Source organism: Mastomys coucha, unplaced genomic scaffold (assembly GCF_008632895.1).
Source record: "Mastomys coucha isolate ucsf_1 unplaced genomic scaffold, UCSF_Mcou_1 pScaffold20, whole genome shotgun sequence".
NCBI classification, from domain to species: Eukaryota; Metazoa; Chordata; class Mammalia; order Rodentia; family Muridae; genus Mastomys; species Mastomys coucha.
Genome location: NW_022196903.1, coordinates 13478075 through 13499726, shown reverse-complemented (window position 1 = coordinate 13499726; position 21652 = coordinate 13478075). Strand labels below are relative to the sequence as shown.

General features: G+C 39.4%; 1 protein-coding gene across 8 annotated transcripts in view; it reads right to left on the bottom strand.

Moving 5' to 3' along the window:
• The window catches only part of St7 (suppression of tumorigenicity 7), a 252070-nt gene that overhangs the window by 45059 nt on the left and 185359 nt on the right, over positions 1-21652 (bottom strand). For all 8 annotated transcript variants that reach the window (XR_004121889.1, XM_031381225.1, XM_031381226.1 and 5 more), the window contains one exon: positions 10739-10853. Coding sequence is in view for 7 of the 8 variants with exons in the window: in XM_031381225.1 (XP_031237085.1) it covers positions 10739-10853 (115 nt within the window). In the remaining variant the exon portion in view is untranslated. The remainder of the gene's footprint in view (positions 1-10738; positions 10854-21652) is intronic.

Here is a 21652-nt window from a genome sequence, read left to right as displayed (position 1 = left end):
ATTTTATTTACCCTCTCATATTATCTTATACTTTATTCACTGTTTTGCATAGACCGTAACTTTACACATTCAAATATCCAGACCTTTTCTTCCCTTATATCATTACTACCCTAAATACCAGCACACTGGTACATGCCTTTCTTGTAGGTAAACAGTTATTTGTCATCTGATAGTTTCGTTCTTTTTTTTTCTGTGTATATGTGTGTGTGTGTGTGTGTGTGTGTGTGTGTGATGTATGTGCATGTACCATGGGCATCTACATGAAGACATTGTAAATACTGTTTTGTCAATGTATACCTAATTCTTTTGAAATGGGATCTCTTACTGAATCTGGAGACTCAGTGGCCATGAAGCACCATGGATCTTTCTGTATAGCCCTCTTATCACTGTCTGGCTTTTTACAGAGGTGCTGGAATCCAAAGGCAGGGTCTTATGTTTTAAAAGCAAGGACTTTTTTTACTCTCTGAGTCATGCCTGTAGCTCTGACATTCTGATCTTTTCATATGCTTTAGTTGTTTGTATTTCCTTTGCATTTCCATTGGGGGTAACTATAATTTTATCAGAATCACCCATACTTTCTAAAACACTTTCCTGTAAAAACCTTTTTTCATGTACCCTACCCTAAATCCATCAACATCAGGTCAGTTATGTTCAATGAATTGCTATTTGTGAGTCCACATTTATCTTTCCTCTGAATTAAAGAAAAAGCCTGTGGCTTTGGCTTTTTGCTATTGTTTCTTTTAAACTCAAGGGACATTTTCATGCCTTAATGCTCCTTTCTTTATCTTATGATTAAGCATCTTCATTTAAGAATTGACCTTTTGGGGGCTGGCGAGATGGCTCAGCGGGTAAGAGCACTGACTGCTCTTCCAAAGGTCCTGAGTTTGGATCCCAGCAACCACATGGTGGCTCACAACCACCCGTAATGAGATCAGACGCCCTCTTCTGGTGCATCTGAAGACAAAAAAAAAATTGACCTTTTGATGAAGAAGATTATCACTCTTATATTTTGACTACTTTCACAGTAACTAGAGTGCCAGCAAGGCACCAGTGTATCAAAGGGTTTGACTAGCAAACAGAACTCACAGAAATCCCCATGCATTCACAGTATGCATTTCATGATCACAAGTTCAGCCTTTGGGGTGTTTACCTGTTTACTCCCTGACCCATGTTTATCCTTATGTTATCATATGGCCTAGCAAAACTAGATAGGTGTTGGTAGACTGTGTGGTCAAGCAGCTTTCCTGTGTCTTAGGTAAACTCCCTGAAGGAGTATCTACAGTTGTAACTATCTTATAGACAGTTTGCTATGGTTGGGAGATGAGCAGAGAGCAAATGTCCAGTAGCTAACAATAGGAAGATTTGCTCACCTGGAAGACCTTAGAGACTATCTACACTGGGGCTGCCACTTGTCTAAACAAGAAACACAAATCCCACTTCCCAGAGATTTCAACTGATATTTAAAATGGCCTCCAAATGCCCCTGGGGGTCCAACTATAGTATCAGAAAGTCACTTCTTCTTGATAGAAGATTTCACTCTCATGTCTGAGAGCTTTGGAAAAATGTTCATTTCCTGCCTTAGTTTGGGTTTTATTGTTGTGAAGAGACACCATAACTATAGCAACTCTTATAAAGGAAAATATTTAATTGGGGATGGTTTATAATTTCAGAGGCTTAGTCCATTATCATCTGGCAGAACATGGTGATGTGCAGGCAGACATGATATGGGAGCAGGAGCTCAGTGTTCTACATCTTGATCCACAGGCAGCAGAACTAGACTGTGTGCCACACAGGGTGTAGCTTGAGCATAAGAGACCTCATAGCCCGCCTCCACAGTGATATACTTCCTCTAACAAGGGCATGCCTTTTAAGAGCCACACACTATGAACCAAGCACTGAAACACATGAATCTATAGGAGCCATGCCTATTCGACCAACCTCAAGTCAAGCAAGGGCAGAGTGTGAGCACATTATTCTACTCTTTACACAATGAGGGCAGGTGGAAGTTTCCTTTGAGATTGACTTTTGAACAAAATCCCAGCCTGACTCAAAGCTTTTCAAGTCTGTTTCCTATGTATTTCACTGCATGTATTTTCTGCCATTTGCTGTGTCCCTTGTCTATCCCTCTGCAATACGAAAAATTAGAAATTCTCATACAAGGCATACTGGCCATGCCCCCGCAGCGTCCATATGTTCTATATGTTCCAAAAACTCAATACAAGTGCATTCACTGTCCACATCAGTTCAGATACTACCTCCTCCAAGAATGATCTCCTCACTTCTCTTCACTGGATGAGGTAGTACAGCCATCTTAGGTTAAAAGCTACTATCACAATCCTTATCTCTTCCAGTGTTTCTTCCCATATTTACTTCAATTGGTGTTCTATAGAAAGTAAATGCTGTGTATCTTGAGCTCTTTGTAACCACAACACAAAGCAATGTCTGAAATATACTCGGTAGTCAGTATCTGCTAATTAAAATTTAAATTAATATACCTATATCTCAAATTTCTTGATATTAGCATCATTCAATAACAATATTCACATCTAATCTATCTCCTGAAAGACAAAGTAATAAGTGTTAATGGGAGTTTTAAGAGAAAACCATGAATGAGTTATTTCTCAAGATGTGTTTCTTGCAATTATCTTGCCTCTAGTGTTCCAACAGGAAGTATAGCAACTTGTTAGTGCTCTCATCAAGATGCCTGATGGAAATAACAGTGGGAAGCAAATGGGCATGGTGGAGAAAAGAGTGAAAGTGGAGACAAGGATGAAGCAAAGACAAATCATCCTCTTGAAACAAGGCAGGCTGAGCGCACCTCTGCTGGCTCCTCCTCCACTCTTTACTGGAACACTGCTAAAAGAAGGTCATTTTAGGGGGAATGACCTGAATTTTCCAAAGTTATAAAGGGCTCATAAGAACAAAAATTCAATGCAATAATCTTGAAGAAGAATTCATGGAACAAAATTCCAGATAAGATAAAACAATTTAAGAGGTCCATTTCTTTGATCTCATTTTCTTTTGTTCATCTACCAATGATAACGATCAAGATGTGGTTTAACAGAACATTACTGTTCTTATGCATGAAACAGATTAAGAAGGGGTCAAGTCTCATATCTATGGCTCTAAAAAGCTTTAAAGGGTAGAACCCTGCAGATAAATAAACCCCAAGCTACCTCACAAATGACACTATCCCATAATGGCATTTCCATTTCTGATTCATTCACTAACAACAGATGTTCCAAATGACTACTCCATTATACAGGGGCCGAAGAAAAACAGGACACAGAGCTTGTTCTCAAAGACATTATTTCTCTACACAGCTTGTGGTATGTCTAAAATAAATGCATCAAGTACCGATTCACCTTCATTAAATATATCATTTATGGTGTACATACGCACACACATACATATGTATAACAACCTTCTTCTCTAAAGTATAAACAAAGTTACACAGAATAGGTCACATTAAGCCCTGAATCAAGATGTATCTAAAATATTTCTGATATAATATGTTTTTATACATCCTTGATGAAATAGTTTCCAACAGTTATCCTGATCACTCTCTGCAATCTAGTACCAACTCTAGGTTGAATATCTATGCTCCAAAGTCCAAAACTTTTAAGCTCAATTCAAAAAACTTTGGATTTTAAAATTTTTGAGATTAGGAATACTCAATTATGTAAAACTAATAAACTCTTAAATAGAAGCCTCCAAATATAAAACACATCTGTCCCCAAGCAATGCAGATATGGTATCCTGTGCCGTCGTCTTCTTTGGGCAACAAACTGGCATCACCTCTATCAGGCACACTTGAAATTCACATTAACCCAACAAAGGCAGTACTCACAGATTCTCCTGCAACCATGAACCAAACAAACAGAAATAAGAAAGTGGAAGAACAAAGACAGCTGTCTGTCTCACGTTCACGACCGTTTGTGGACTGTGAAATGCTATGAGCACCCTGTTATATGACGTTGTTACCCTTGTGGATACACCCAGGAAATGCTCTACACTTATTCCTAGTCATCATATGAGGTAAACAACAGCAATGTAGAAGCCTAACCTGAAACTCTGTTGTTGTTAGTTCCAGGCAGTGTGAGGTCTTTTTGCCCCATCTCCAAGAAAACTAATCCAAGGTCCCCTTTCAACCAAAGAGGAAAATTCACTGAAGAAATAAAAAGGATTGATATACAAAAAAAAAAAAAAAAAAAAAAAAAAAACTCAAAAAAATGTGCCTTCTGGGACTTCAATGATTCAATTGGGAAATTCTACATGGCCTTAGTAATTTTGGGCAGGGGGAAGAGCAAGGAACATGCGTTCAGCTACACCCAGAAAAATTCATCTTATGCTGCAAAGCCAAACACCAGATGTGATTTGCAACTTTTGGACTGGATTACCCCAGAAGTTCTGTCAAAGGGCCCTTCTGTGGCTGGTGCTTTGGAGCCAAACGGGGTAGTTTCAGTGATGGTAATGGCTGGCTGGGGAGGAATGTTACCTTGGTAAATTATGATAACTGGGCAATAAGGATTACCAAAGCCAACATAAATTTAAAGGGTTTGTGAGTGTGCCAACTATGTGCATTACAGATGTATGCACTTATGAACAGTCTTCTCCATCATCAGAGACAGAAGTTCCTCATGCATGCAGTCCTTGTTGAAATGACATCCATTATCAGAACTCATGCTTACTACATACATATCCCATCATCTGACAGTCTATCATTCCTGATCTCAAAGGCCTAGACTTCTTGGCAGCTGACCTCTGGTGTCTGAATCAGGAGGGCACCTAGTCCAAAGCTCGGCAAAACTTCACAGTGATTCATGCTTATGAGCCTAAAGCCACAACTCATGGTATAGGTGGTAATGATTATTTTCTTGTCTGAAGAACTAACTGCTTCATTGGCCCATCTTTTACACTAAGATTCTCTTTAATCACTTGCCTAAGATACTTGATCATTTCTGTAGCAGCTAGTCCAGGAAATGGAGCTGGACTAGGTTTAGATTCACTAAAAGGGACTGACAACCCTCAAACCTTCCTTTGCTAAGCAACCTAATTTTGTGGTGAACGTTTTAGAAGTTGCGTGTGCCTATAGTGTCAAAACTTGAGTTACTGCTTGGCTGAAATGTACCATTTGAAGGTCTGAATAATTTGATTATGATGAATATGGATCTTACTGGCCCTTCTGACTCCTCAAATACCTTCTGTTCCTGGTTTCTTCAAAGACAAACAGAAAACAAACTAAGGATAAATGCAGGCTATCCAGTGTCATTTCACAGAAACTAGTGTGATCTGGTTGCAAAGGCTGTGGACAATGACAGCCTGACTGTGAAAGGACCAGTTCAAAGCTTGTTAGCTGAAGTCTCAACACTGAAAGCCTTCCTTATAGCTTCTGTTTTCCATCTGTTGAAATGAAAGCCTTCCTCCAACATTAGAATCATGCACTGTTTGGGAGTATGCCCTTTGCAGATTGCCAGCTGACAGGTAACAATGCTAATTTACCATAGGTTCAATGTTACCAGTGAATTGTCTTGATGTAATTGTTGTGTTTATACATTTTTGACTAACAACAACAACAAAAAATCAGCTGTTCCTTCTAGGAAACTTTATGTCCTTAAATTTGGAGCCGCCAGTAGAAAGTTAACAGTGTGAATATCCAAAAGAGCTTGGGCCTGTGTTTCTGTTTGTGCACATTGCTACAAGGTGGGAGGAGCTCTGTTACACTTTGAGTGTGAAGTGTCCCTCACAAGCTCATATGTTCAAACACTTAAGACTCTAGCTAGTGTCGTTGGGGGAGGGGGGCTTTAGACCCTTTAGCACATGAGGCCTACCTGCTAACCATAGGCCACCAGCAGTGGGTTTTCCATAGTGATAGCCCCACCCCAGTTTCAGTCCACACCCTCCCCTTCTTGATCCCCAGAGGTAAGAAGTGGAAGCAGCGAACAAGTGCCTCCACAGACCACGCAGCTGCACCTTTCCCTCACGGCAGGCTAAAGCTGTCTGCCAAAATACATTTTTCTCCCTTAAGCTGTTTGTGTCAAATATTTTTCTCATACCAAAGAGAAGAGCAACAGACGCTGAATCCAAAGGAATGCTTTGTCTTTGTATCAGGAGTCAAAATTCAACATTTCTGCTTACAGCTTCTCCAAATTTTAAGAGTTAATTTCAGATGAACTTAAGAAATTCTATTTTTATAATCAAATATTTCTATGTGTTCTATTATCTCTGATTAATTTCCATAATCAGTCACACACTGGCTTTGTGGGGAAACAGGACTGACTCTTATACTCATATTTCAGCTGACATTTAATACATAGCTTTCTATTTATATAAGATTGACCAAGGCTAGAAAAACTGAGCAACAGCAAGCTAGGCTCTGCAAAGCAGCTCATAGTTTTTCCACTCCTCCTCTGTGCCTCACAGTTCTCAATACCAAGCATGAAGGATATGACCCTAACCAATCACCTGCTGGGTGAGCTTAAGCAAGTTGCTGAACTTTTTAAGCCTTGATTCCATTCCTATAGGAGGAATGGAGGTTTGGAAGGAGAAGTCCTCCACCCTTGATGCTTTCTGAAATCCTACGGATTATTAACTAAAAACAGCAGATGCAAATGCTTCTAAGTATATTATGTATTCAGCACAGGCACACTCATTGGTGCAGTGACTCTTTTAAAACGGAAATGCACAGCTTATAATGAATCAGATATATGGATTATTTTCCTTGGATTGTTTTCCTCTCTACCATCTTAAGCTTTGGGACTAAAGTTTTTAACCTTTAGTCTCAAGATAGCCTATAAACTTTCTTGAAAGTGGATCCAAAGACTGTAGTAGTTTTTACAATGCTTTTAAAAAACTTTCTGATGACCTTGTAATAGTGAAAATAGTCCATACATAACAAATACATGGATGGAAAAATATGATAAAGCTCACATCAAACTAATGATATACATCAAATCCTTTTGTGACAAAATTAAATAGTCAAATTTAATTTTGATTGAAGATCAAAAGCCATATAGCATGAGAAAGGCAAGCACATTTAGATATACCTATTTCCTAAGGATTGAGTACAAGGTAAGCTAGCATCACAGATATTCTACGAGATGGTCCCAGCCCACATATTTCATGCCTTTGTATGAAAAGCAGAGTCCATCAATGCAGCAAGACTCACATTTATGGAAAACACATGAGCTTTAGAGTTAACCCTACATAGATTAGAATCCCAGCTCTGTAGTTGTTTAGGAATGTGTGAGTTTGCAAGTTATGTAAATTCACAACACCTCAGTTTGTACATCTGCTGAAATGGAGTAACCATCTCCCTGCTGTGTTGCTGTAGAGGAATAGCTAATGTGTATAACAAGTTTGAAGAATGGTATTGATTTTTTTTTTTTGAAGTTACAAATACTACCAAAAGCAGACAGCAGTAAGTGATGAAGAGGAGACGCCTGGAGTGGACACCATGGCCTTTTCACCAACTTTCTCTTTCTTAGAACGTTCCTATTGTGTAAACAATAATTGTCTGCAGCTGATCTCTTTTCTCTTACATCTACATGGCTTTGCTTTGACAGTTCAAGGATTACCATCAACAAGATACTTCTCAGATACAGCACAACACTGAATGAAGTTAACAATAGCACTTACCAAATATGTAGTCATATATGAAAGCTTAGACAATGTCTGGCACCAATATAAGAACCCAATGTGTTAGCTATTGCTGCCACCATTACTTTAGCCACTGTGAGAAGGGCATTGTGGTGGTTAAGAACCTGGACCACCAGCCAGGCAGCAGACACCAGCTGATATGAGGCCCCCAACACACATACAGCAGAGGACTACCTGCTCTGGGTTTAATCAGAAAGGATACACCAAACCCTCAAAAGACTGGAGGCCCCAGGGAGTTTAGAGGTGTGGTGGGGTGGGGGTAGGGGTTGGGGACATCCTCATGGAGACAGGGGGTGGGGAGGAGGTATGAAATGTGGAACAGTTAGAGGTGAACTGGGAGGGGAATAAAATCTGGAATTTAAAATAAATAAATTCATTAATTTTTTAAAAAAGAAAAAAGAAACTGAAAACAGAAGCAAATGAAACCCCTCACAAATGACAATCAGGATTTTAGACAAATGTATAGAGTAACAAAGCATTCAATGTTAGCTCAATGGCAAAAATCAAAATTGGAGTGTAGATCACAAGGAAGTATGACCAATTAATCTGTAATCCTAGAAAAAGCAGTTTTCACAGGATCTGTTGGAAGAATTTGTGAATATCAAAAAATTTCAAGCTCAAAACTTTCAAACTCAAAATTTCTTCTCTTTTTATAATAGTAAAGAATTATGAGGCAAGTGGGAATATATTTTGTCTTCCTCTTCCCCCCAAAGCATGTTATTTCTCAGTTTTTTCCCCTCTCCATTCTTGCCATTTTTCTAAATCCTTTTTACAAAGGTCAGAAAAGCATCCCTAATCCCTTCATGTCACTTCCCAGAACCCGACTTACAAAACTTAGCCACTTAACAAACAATAAAGGACTGCTGTGCCCATAAACCACCCCAGAAACAGCCACCCTACCAGAACATTCCAACTTGGAAAGATAACATAATCCTGTTGTTTTGGGTGTGACTGTATGAGAGGGATGGAAGGCTGCGATTCAAAATGCTGTCTCTAGCAACTTAGATAAGGATGATTAAAATTGAACCAAGGCAAAACACAGGGTGCCCATAAACTGTCTACTCCAGGAGTGCCAAAGCACTTACTTCCTTGTACAGGGCCAGATAAAGGACTAGAGACTCAGTCAAGATCCTTTGGCCTTCAAGAAAAGCATCAGGGATGAACTTCAAAAAACCATACCATGGGGTGGGATAAAGAGTAGGAGACATGTTCTTAGAGTCCTAAGTGGCTACAGCTCACCCTCAAGGACAGTAACTTCAGCAGCCAGTTCATTAGATTTCTACTGTAAGTGATACAAGCTCGAGCCAAGTCAGCACCAAAAGTCCCAGCAGAGTTTAGTGGGCGTTAGGTCAGCTACACTCTATTGACAACTGCTGAACTCAAAGCCTCTAATGAGGCAGTGCAGCAACACTATGTGTCCTGCCACCAGTGAGACTCTTTTTCCATGAATAATGAACAAGAACATCATTTCTGTTGCCAGGTACACAACATAAACAAAGCCCAACATGGGCCTTGATAGGGTGAGCATGTTCATTTGAAATAAAGGAATTTTTCAAAATGCAAGCCAAGTTTTAGTGGAGGGTGGGACAGGCTGTTGTAACAAGTAATGCGAACATATGTTATCAGAATTTAATAAATCAGTTTTTGATTGTTGAGGAATGGAGGCCGTGCAATGGGATACATTGAGAGAATGAATAAGTCCAAGTGAGTTCACTTCTGTACTTGGCAATCAGTTTTATAACACAAGGCCGATGATTTCTGTAATGAACTGCGATCCTCCTGAAAGCAGTCTGGAGACTGGTGAGCTCAAAAGCTTTTTTAGTTAATGCCTTACTTCTTAAGGCTTAGTGGGCTAAGGAGAGACCAGCACTGATGACGAAAACAAGAACCTTGCATGGGGCAAAATGCACTGCCAGGTAGAGCCATGGCATGAGACTACCTTGTTTGGTACTAAAAGGCACTCAATATATGAACATTGTGCCCACAATGATGCATAGCTTACGCCTCCAAGCTTCAAATGAACAGTGAGATTCTAGAGAATAAACAGAGAATAAAGATGAGCTGACGTGAAGGCAAACACTCTTCAGTTTGTTTACTTTAAAGTATTCCACAAATACTTTAAAACCAGCTCCATATTGAGCAGTGTATACCCTGTTACACAGGGTATGCATATCTCTACAGGCAAACTGATGCCACCCCTGGCTAAAGGCTTTTAGTTTCCATCAATCTGAGTAAGACTTTGAGAAAAACAAACAAAAACAGGCACACAACAGTTCAGTTTCCTTAATCGCAGAGGATAAGAACACCATCTCTTAGGGAGGATTTATGCCAAAAGTAAAATCCAAAATGGTATAGTTTGTTTTCTATGTTTGAAGAATTCCAGAAAATCTGTGACCTGAATGATACTTAAGTGGACTAATGAGGCTTACTAAAGAAATAATATTTTACAATGCAAAAAGATTATTATGATACTATATATCATAATATATTATACTAAGTAACCTCACCACAATATCAAATCTATAAACAAACACATTCTATGGAGAGAATTATTGAAATAAGTCAGAAGACTGTAGTTAACAGACTCTAAGCCTAACAAGAAATTATCTATATAACTTTTGTACTATTAATCAAATACTAAATGCTTAGAACACTGGAAACAGAATAGTTTTAAATTCTCTAGATTGTAGCAGTTTATTTGCCTGACTCACTGGTAACGGGTAAAGTAGAAAACACTTCTGAGGAAGTGAGCACACTAGTGAAGGGCCTTCAAAGACACCATAGAATGGGGGTAGTCTCTTATTAAGGAAGACATCCTGGAGAGGGAACAGAACTTGTTCCCCAAACACTTGCAGCACTGTCACCTGTGCCAAGCTCAGCTATGGGGAACACAAGCTATGTAATGTTTCTGCCTGGGTAAGCACTAAACTGAAGGTGCTGGACACTAACCATTTTCACTATACATGAAAATTCTTAGAGTAATGTCAAAGTCTTACTTGAAATTGTCTTTTCTATCTAATTGCTTAATTATGTCAAGGAGAGTGGAGTTCTAAAATGCATAAAGTACCCAAGGACTTACCATCGTACTTTGCTAAGACTGCCTGAACGTCAGCATAGGCTTGGAGTTCCAGAAGGGCTTCTAGAAGGTTTTCATGGATATTGAACATGCTTAGGAGGGGGAACTCCTTCATTAACTGGGAAAAAAGAGACCAGGGGAAGAATTAATACACATGCCTTATATTTTCACATTTATATTTAAGAAATAAAGCATATATATGTAGTAAATAATTCCTATAGTCAAGTATCTTAGAAATAGTTCTTGAGGCTGGGGAAGTGGCTCAGTCAGTAAAGTGCTTGACACATAATCTAAAGGACTTGAGATCAACCTCCTGACATTGTATTAAAAACAAAAACAAACAAACAAAACTCTCCAGAGCATGCCTTGTAATCTCCATGTGTGTTGGAGAGATCATGGCAGGAGAATCCCTAGGGCTTGCTGGCAGCTAATTGAGCTGAATCAATAAGCTTGATATTCCATGAGAAGCCCTATCTCAAAACAAAAGAAAAAGGAAAGGAAAGGGAAGAGGAGGGGAGGGGAGGGAGGAAGAAAGGAAAGAAAAGAAAAAAACAGAAAACAACACAGATACTGGATACTGATGTCTGGCCTCTACACATGTACGCACACAAATATGCACACACCACACACACACACACACACACACACACACACACACATTTATTTATACAGTATAACTGATACAAAGTTGTCCTGGTTATATAATATAAATCTATAGAGCCCGAAAGACGGCTGAGTTGGTAAAGTGCTCACCACATAAGCATGAGGACCTCAGTTTAGTTCCTAGTACCCATTCTAAAAAAGAAATGTGGATGCAACAGCTTCCTTTTGTAGCTCCCAGATTGAGGAGGCAGAGGCAGACCTACCCTGGAGCTTCCTTCTACTCAGCCTAGGCCAGCCAGCAGGCCTCAGGCTCTACTGAGAGATGCAGCTGCCTTGTTTTGTCTGCAGAGAAGACAAACCCTAGCCTGGAGGCAGGAGGTGGGCTTGAACTCATCCCACTAGAGGGGAAGCTAAGGGTAATTCCTAGCTTCTAGGGGTGAGAGACACTTTCCCTTAGGGAAGCAGCTCCTGGAAAGCTGACCACATTTCCAAGGATGGCCCCACACCCAAGAGGATATTGGCAGCACAAACAGAACTTGAGAGGATTGAAAAACAAAGAAGACACAAAGTTAGATGCGTAAGGAAGAGGGGTAGATCTGGGAGCAGTGGGGAATGGCTGACTATGATGAAAACAATTGTATGAAATGCCCAAAAAAATCAATCAAAATATGTTTAATTTTTGAAAAAGTTTCGGTGAAAACAAAACAAGGCAAAGTGTACCTGACAACGTGCAGATCTGACCTCTGCATGCATAAGCACACATGTGCACATGCATTTACATACACAGGTGAACCTGCACACACAAACACACACATACATGAAAATACACAAGTATATTATAATCCTTTAGAAATAATAAAAGTTATTTCTAGATTATAAATAAACACTATATTTAAATCATTAAAAGCCCCCCCATTCTTTTAGAAAAATGAAGACTCCAAATTTGTACAAATTTAAAGTAAGAAGAAACTAAAAGAGAGGTTCTCAGAACAATAGAAGATGTTTGGTAACTACAAAGTACCATAAAGAGACTAAACCTGGTGAGGAAGAAAATGTAGCCCACAGACTTTAACAGTTACTAGTAACTTGATCATAGCAATTTGGATGGAGGCATGGGGACTACTGTTTCAAGATGCCTGGACAAAACTTGGAACTAGGAAAGCAGCTAGCTAGAAAGTAGTAGTAGTTGAGAGGACATGTGATAGAGATTGTATGTATGTGTGTGGTGGTGGTGGTGGGGGTTAAGGGGATTAACCTCAGAAAAACAGGAATCAAGGTCATCTGCTGAGCCAGGGGAAAGAAGTGACATAAGAAGTTTAAAGACAGAGATGAATGTGTAAAATGTCAAGAAAAAAAAAACTGCTTGGAGTAAAGCCACTTTGAGGGCTTAACAAACTGGAGACTCTGGTTGCACAGTGGCCACAGCTGCATTTCAGAAAACAGTGGACATCAGCTGGGCACATCAACAAGGTAGTCCGTGGTTAGGTTGAATCTGGCAAACTGGATGAAGTTCTGTAAAAGGGCAAGGAGCAAGAGATGTGACTATAACAGGTATAGATTAATGGAACATACAATGCTTTCCAACTAGATACAGAGAAGGATAGGCCCAAAAGGATTAAAGCATCATAGTGGTCAACTTTAGTGAGAAGTAAGAAGAAAGGGCAGTCCAAGAGTTTCCTAGTACATCTTCTCTTACAGAAGGGTTAAATTGCATCTTGAAGGAGAGGACCAGATTCTTTACAAAGTAAATTAATGCATTTGTGATGCTCTAGTTTAGTAGTTCTCAACCTGTAAGTTGTGACCCCTTTGAGGGTCAAATGACTCTTTCACAGGGGTCATATGTCAGAAATCCTGCATATTAGATATTTACATTATGATTTATAACAATAGCAAAATTACAGTTATGAAGTAGCAACAAAATGTTTTTATGATTGGTGGTCACCACAACACAAAAAAATATTAAAGGGTCACAGGTTAGGAAAGGGTTAGGAAGGTTGAGAACAACTAATCTATTTAATCTTTTACATGGACAACTATTTTCAATAATAATATGATGAAGTTTATAAATCTTTTTATGTCAATATTCATGGTAGAAACTATGTTGAGATAAATAATAATAAAGTCTAGGTGTGCTAGTTAGTTTTATGACAACTGGACACAAGCCAGAGTCACTGGGCAGGAGAGAGTCTCAGTTGAGAAATACTTGAGTAAGATCTAGCTTTAGGCAAGGTCATTTTCTTAGGAACTGATGTGGGAGGGGCTGTCCATTGTGGGAAGGGACATCGGTGAACAGGTAATCATGGGTTCTATAAGAAAGTAGGCTGAGCAAGCCATGAGGAATAAGCCAGTAAGCAGCAGCCCTCCATGGCCCCTGCATCAGCCCTTCCTTCCAAATTCCAGCCCTGCTTCAGTTCTTGTCCTGACTTCCTTCAGTGATGAACCATGATGTGGAAGTATAAGTCAAATCCTATTTTTTTCCAAGCTGCTTTTGGTCATGGTGTTTCATCATAGTTACCCTAATAGGCTAATTTACCACTAAACAGGAAACAAATAGATGCATGGTGTTGACTGTCTACTTCTTTTGTTAAGAATATTTTCAATCTTTTTTTTTTTTTTTAAAGCCATGACTCATTTAGGACATTCTTTAGTTTAGTTTAATTTTTTTTCAAACCCAAAGAACATCATTTTACTACTAAAACACCTATCAAAACCATTTTGTGTCCAAAAGACCCACAGTCTGAACTCCCAGAAAAAGGCCTGCAATATTTTCATAGCTATTAAAGGAAGCCGGTGAGACAACCCACACACTGTGGATGTTCTGTAACTAATAAAAGTATTTCTTGTTCTGGTTCACTTTGATTCTGGCTGACATCACCCTTTGATTTTTTTTTCACTTTTTTCTAATTAAAGCTTGTTAGAACTTAAATCCTCTGTCATGAAGCAGCTGGCAACACAATAAAGACATTTGCTGAACTGTAACATTTAAACATTTATCACTTTTGACCTATTTTTCAAGTAATAATCAAATTTCAAGGATACACATCATATTATGTAATTTTAAAATGTAATCCCAAGTATTAGTTGCTAAAGCTTGAATATGGACTCTCAATAAGACCCAAGGAGACAAATGTACGTCTGAACTTTAACATGACTTCAGTGTCTAGGGTCTCAGTGTCATCATCTCCATAGGAAGAGCTCCCACATGTAAAAACCTGCTCTGCCTTCTCACCTACTAGGTAAGATCAATTTATAAACTGTCTTTCTGACAGTTTTATCTTGTGTCCATAAAGTAACATGCCTAATGTTCAACTGAAAGTTTCCCTTTCCTAGACCACCCTATCAAATCTATTCCTCACTCTTGGTATCTCCTGTATTGGAGCACAGTACCATCAGTCTCTCATTAATGTCTCATCTCTACCACTACTGACACCTTACAGTTTCCAGATGCCTTTAATATGTCAAATGTAAAGTAGCACTCAAGTTCTCACAAAGCTGTTAAGAAAACAAATACATTAAGAGTAGGTATAATCTTCTTTGCTGAAATAGCTCAGAGGGAGAGTGTTAGACTGAAGAATAAGTACAGTTTCTTTTCTTTGAGCTTGATGTCCGAATTTTACTTATACTTTGAGTTGAATTGCGCCATTATAAGCATCGTTATTTTTACCTTAATATTACCTCTTTCTGACTCAATCTCTACAAGCCTGCTGTAACTTTTTAAAAAACATATATTAAGATTATCCTTCACAACCCTATATGTCTAGACAATTCCACCAGACCATTGACATGATTATCTGTATCTCCAAAAAAACCAGTCAGATTCGAATACAAATTTACAAAGAAGCTGTTTATCACATTACGTGTTACAGTAAAGAAAAATGCAAGCAACTTAAATGTGACCCATTATAAAACATTTACATATAGTAAATATCATTGTCTTTTTTCTGTCATGTATAGTTATTAGAAGTTAGTTCTCCTTGAAGGTAAATCCCTATTGGTGAAAACGGCATACACTGGCCACAGGACATGGAGAGATCAAACTGCTTCTGACCTAGGAACTTTCTCTGTGCTGACTCATTTTCATAGTATGGGAAGGTGCTATCTAGGCTCCTGGGGGAAGAAGGGGAAAGTCACTGGCCACCTTACCAGCTGTGTATCCTGTAAACTACAATAAAAAAAAAATTTGGCAATACTAATTTGGGTATAATAGTGGCATGAATGTATGAGTGTAACCCCCAAATTTTTCCCATCAGATTTAAGAGGTGCCCCACAGGAGGAAATACATGCATGTACTATAACTATTGCCAAGAACTCCTGGTTGGGAAGCTTACAGATCCCAGGGGGAAACCTACTATCATCATTCTGCCAAAGAGAAGCACTATCAAAGTGTCGTCTAAATTTGTATTTTGTGTTTCTACACCCACAGCTCTCAGCTCTCATCAGAGGAGTCTCTTTGTATGATGGATGACAGTTCAATTTAAAAATGTAGAACTGGTCAAAGTGCAGAGATAAGTGTAAATGGGACACCTACCTATAAAACACACACACACACACACATTGGAAGAAGAGGTGGGAAATAGGAGGTGTTAGTGGCAGAGGTGGGATGAAACCATGTCCTCTGCACCTGTGAACTCATCAAGTTGTGCGGCTGGCACAAGATCAAGCCAGTCGACATTCTTGCCTAGAGTGAGAAGGTTCATGAGCTCCTACCCCTCATCGTTATGAATGGTTTAATGGCTTCTAGGGAAAGGGGAGAGTCAGTTTTCTTTAAGGGAATATCCCCTGGCAGGTCATCCACACTGCAGTACATGGCTCAACACCTAGGAGTATATGTGCAGCACAAATCGTGGGAGTGAGGGGGATGAGAGGAAGGAGTGGAGCTCAGAGAAGTTAAGGGGAAAAATAGGGAGTGACTATGATCAAAGTACATTTAATGAAATTCCCAAAGAATTAATAAAAATATTTTTTAAAAGCTCTCCTCTAAGATCCATGACCCAGGGAGTTGGCTACATTTCTTGTACCAGGTATAATCTCCCTCATGTTGAGTTGGGCCTTAAGTACAATGAGACAGTTGTTGGTTACTGCCACTGTAAGAGCAATCCTCCTGTACCTTTAGAGCTAACTTGGCATAGTGGTCATTGTTGTGGTTCATAGGCAGCACAGCTGGGTGGGACTACTGACTGTGCTCCTCCCTTGGCAAGTTGCATAAGTTGGTATTATGAATGCTAGACAAAGCTTTTAGCTTATATCCAGCTCAAATCTTCTAAGTACTGTCTGAAGTATACAATGTCTTCAGCAACAGAAGCACATTTATCTTTAATACCTGAGGGATAGCCAAGGGCAACACCAATGGCAATATTGTTTTGGGGGTCAATTAGACTACTATGAACAACATCTCAAATGGAGGTTTCTTGTGCCATGGGGTTTTGTTACATGGTCTAAGGTTCTTGTGGAGAATATTATTAACTCAAATGGTATAAGTTCATTTAAGATACACATACACATATCACATTTATATAGTATACACATATGCATTCCAGATAATTTTAGGTAAGTATGAAATAATGTGATTCCTTGAGGTTTCATCCAACATCCTTAATATTATTTGTCCCTCCTCCTTTGTATTGACCTCTTTCCTTCCTTCCCAACATTCCCCTCAGTTTTCCCAGTTCCTCCCATGTATTACCTGTATCCTCTTGTTCCCATCTCTAGCCTCCCAGTCATATGGTTCCTTTTTGCTTTCCTGGTTTTGTGGTTAATCCAGCTTATATAAACATATTTGAAGATTTGGAACTCTGAACTGTGTTTGTCTTTCTGAGTCTGGGTTACCTCACTCAATAGAATAATATGTTCTAGTTCCACCCCTTTATCTTCAAATTTCACAGCTGAATAGAGAACTTATTACCACCACTTTCCTATACCAGTATAACTCCTAACTGCATTCTAAAAACTTACATAATACCTACACCTTTCACCCTTCATCACAAAAGCTTCTCTGCAGCAAACAGAAACCACCACAGAAAAGCACAACTTGTCCTAATGGAGAGCTCAAATGTTCTTCGGGAGCCTAGTCCCAGTTGATACAACTACAACACAAATCCTGCACCCAAGGCTCAGAGCACATCATATAAGAGAGTCCCAGGCTATGATTGTGTCTCCTAGAAATAACAGCTTTGGAAGCTACACCAATGATACAACAATATGGCTGCCTAAACGAGGCCTGGCCGCAGATGATGTCAATAGATATGTTAAAAGGGAAGGGCAGCCCACTGAGCCCCACTCAGGCAGAAACTACAGGCAAGCAGAGACTGCTGAGATCAGCTACTGTAGGGACGAGCTGCTTCATGAGGTAGTCAATACCAAGTGGCTGGCCCTGGAATCAGAGGCACACAACAATACTAAATGAACTCAGCAGGTTGTATACATATATATCATATGCATACGTGTGTGTGTGTGTGTGTGTGTGTGTGTGTGTGAGAGAGAGAGAGAGAGAGAGAGAGAGAGAGAGAGAAAGAGAGAGAGAGAGAGTATAACAATAATAATCAGAGAAAATGAGGTCATAAACTTAAGAGGAAGTGGAGGGGACATGGGTGGGGCTAAAGGAAGGAAAGGAAAGGGAAAAGGTGACATATTTTAATGGAAAAATTTGAAGTTCTCAAAGAACTTCTAGCAGCATGATCTAGGAAACACTAGCATATACTGTTACATCAGATAAAAGCTGAGAAAACTATATTGTGTAATCAAATAATGCTTTTCTTTTTCTTTTTCTTTTTTTCTTTTTTCTTTTTTTCTTTTTTTGAGACAGGGTTTCTCTGTGTAGCCCTGGCTGTCCTGGAACTCACTCTGTAGACCAGACTGGCTTCGAACTCAGAAATCTGCCTGCTTCTGCCTCCCAAGTGCTGGGATTAAAGGCGTGCACCACCACTGCCCAGAAAATCATACTTTTCTTATATGCCCTTGTATAGAAACACAGGCATATACTGAAGTAAAGTTATTTCTGATTGCCGAGATTAAAGGTGATTTTTACCTCTTGCTCCATATTTTTATGGATTCTAATATTTGTAAAGGGATATATATATATGTATATGCATACATATATATATATACACATATATATACACACATATATGTGTATATATATATATATATATATATATATGTATATGTATATATTTGAGAGAGTTAAGAAGAGAATCAATTACTCTTAGTAATACTGGCTAGTCACAGCCAGCAAGATGGCTGTGTGAAAAAAGAAAGGGTTTGATACAGAAGCCTGACAACCAGGGCTCTCTCTTTCAGGAATCCACATGATAGTGTAAAAAACTTACTATACAAAGTTGTCCCTGACCTCCCTATATACACATATATACACACACTGATGAATTAACAATAGAGTAAGAAAGGAGCACTGGCTTCTTATTAAATTCTGGTTCACACAGGCATGTTCCCATCAAAGAGGGCTTTCGGTTTCTTTTAGATACTCATACTTCTATCTCCTGGCCCCCTTCCTTGAGTCCTCTCCCTTTGTCCCTAGCCAATCTAACCAACTCCTAAAACCCCAGGACCCCTTCCCTCTCCTCCTCCAGCTCGGCTGGCCAGAGTCCTTGTCCTAGCTTCCCTGTGAGCAGTGATACTATCCTGTTCCTGTGTTCTCAATCAGCAACTGACTCAGCATGGATACACAATACTAACTTCATGATTGGAAAGCTTTTTAAATGCAGTTCCTTTGTGCAGAGCCATACTATGTCATGATGTCCCAGGTCTGGGTCAGGCCTTTCCTGAACACGTTCTTCTACTGTTTATAGTCTCCCATTACCTACACGCTGGGAGAGCTACAAGAAGACCCTATAAGTTTTGACTCAATATACTGAAATTTTTTCTTAGTCTAAGTGCTGCTCAGATATGTAAGAGATGATGTATGGCCTCTATCCTTGAGATTGATTTTAGGAGAAGAGGCCAGTCATAGTACTAGTCACTATAGGACCACTAGGATTGTACAACTGCAAGAAGGAATTCCCAGATCCTAAGCCTAGCTTGAGGTGTTTTCTCAGTTCAGTGCCAGATCCCATTTGGCTTTCTGGTTTGCTGCAAGGTTAAGCCCCAGCCTTGTCAGACAGAACCAGTATACACCATTCCTGGAATTCCTTCTATAGTTGCTAGTCCCTGTGTTTTTGCTCAAACTGTTTTCACCACCTGGAATACCTTTTCCCCTCATTTATGAGGCAGCCTGTCAAAATCACCCCACACTCCAAAGCCCAGATCAAATGCCACCTCCTAAAGCCACAGCGTCATAGAGAGTGAGAGCCAGAGGAGCCCAGAGAGATCCTCCAGACACCCCCCTCACCTTTCAGAGGGGCTCCCTCCCACCCCTGCCTCACTGCAGTACAACAGAAGGCTGGAAACTCAATGACTCAGCCAAGGTTAATGCCGGGACTATGATTCAAACCCAGTCATCAGTACCAAGTCCAAATTTCAACACATCACATCTCCAGTTTTAGGACGGCCAAGTCTGGAGAACTGAACTACTTTGCTTCTGAAACAATGCTTATATTTCTTCTTGTACTGTATTTACATGGATTTAAGGAAATAGCCATTCATAGAAGGGAAAAACAGACATTATTTTGGAGTTGTTTCTGAGTTGAAATTCAGCCCCTGCTACCTACTACCTGTTTTATTTTATATAGATTGTTAGCCACCTGAGCTTTGGTTTTCTTCTGGCTCTTGAAGATGTCACGTGACATTTTTGTTCCCTACCATCCATGCAGAGAACATCACTAGCCCCTCACACCCTAGTCTTTCTCTACTACATTTGTCACCCTCTGTGGTCATTTTATTTATGTGGCTTGGTAACAGATAATTTTAAAAGAACAAAAGGATTAGATGTGATAATGGGCAATACTCTAACAGCAGGAGAAGCCAACACTTCTATAAGGGCCAGGGAGCTGCCATTGGAGGTGTTTCAGGACATATGGTCTCTATGGCGACTACTCAGTACTTACAACCTGAAAACAGCTGTGGGCAATATGTAAATGAAAAAGAAATCCTGTGTTGTCATAAAACTTTCTTTACAGAAGCAGGTAACAGGCTGGATGTGGACCACAGGCTTTCATTTGCCAAACCCTGGTTAATAAGAAGAAAATTTAAAACCCAAAAGGTTTTCCTAAAACGCCTTTCTCTTGATATCTTACTTTAAAAGCCCGACATCGCTTACCCACAGCTGATTTAGCAGACTGCCTTAAGGAAAATGTAAAAGGCCTTCTCTACAACTGATCACTTCCCCTTCCAGCTCAGTTCCCCAAAGACCATTCACCCCATCCCGGAGGAGTCACCCGCTGAAGTGTGGACTACAGGAGCAGGAAACCTGCTGAAATTCAGGACTGGACAGATGCGATGGTGCCTATTCACATGACTAAACCCTGTTCAACAGGGAGAAGGAATGAGCTGCACTCTCGTGTCTATATGGAAACAAAAGTCAAGCAGTTTTGAGTAAAAGAAGCACCATGGAAAAATGTACTCTAAAATATAATATCATTGAAATAAACTCAAAAATCCACACAATCCCTGGTAGTATGTACATGTTTATGTATATTACTCTTTATGTTTCTGTACTATAAGTTTATTCAAGATGTTCAATATTTTTCATATATTACTTCTCAAAATCTGAAGAGCTAATTTTCTCTAGATTTATTTCATTTTCTTATATTCCAATTGGCTTCTTTGTTATTATTTTTAAGTCTTTTCTATTTTTTGAGATTATAATATACATTATTTCTCCTTTTTCTTTCCTCTCTCCAAACCCTTCCATATGCTCTACTTGTTCTCTTTCAACTTCATAGCCTCTTATTTTCATTAGGTGGTGTTGTATGCTGATATGGATATACATATATATTCTAAAATACAACTTATTCAGTCCACGTAATGTTATTTGTATGTATGTCTTCAGGGCAGACCAACCATCTGTTACTGGATAGCTAATTGGCATGCCTTAGGGTTGGGTAGTTATCCATTTCTCCCACTCTCAGCAGTCCTTAGTTGTCTGTAGTTCTTTGTATAGGGCTGAGGCGTCATGGTCCTCTACCCATCCACCCACCTTAGCATATGTATTGTTATGCCCTAAATGATTTCTGGTGAAAAATTGTTCCTTTACATTGAGGGTCTTATTCTCTAGTTCCTTAAAGTGTTGCTAGTATGCCAAGAGGGGGCCTCAGTTATATATGGTGGCACATACATCCAGTCCCTTGTGCTTAAGAGGCAGAGGAAGGAAGATCTTTGTGAATTAAAGGCCAGCCTAGTCTAGAAAGTGAGATTCTGCCTTAA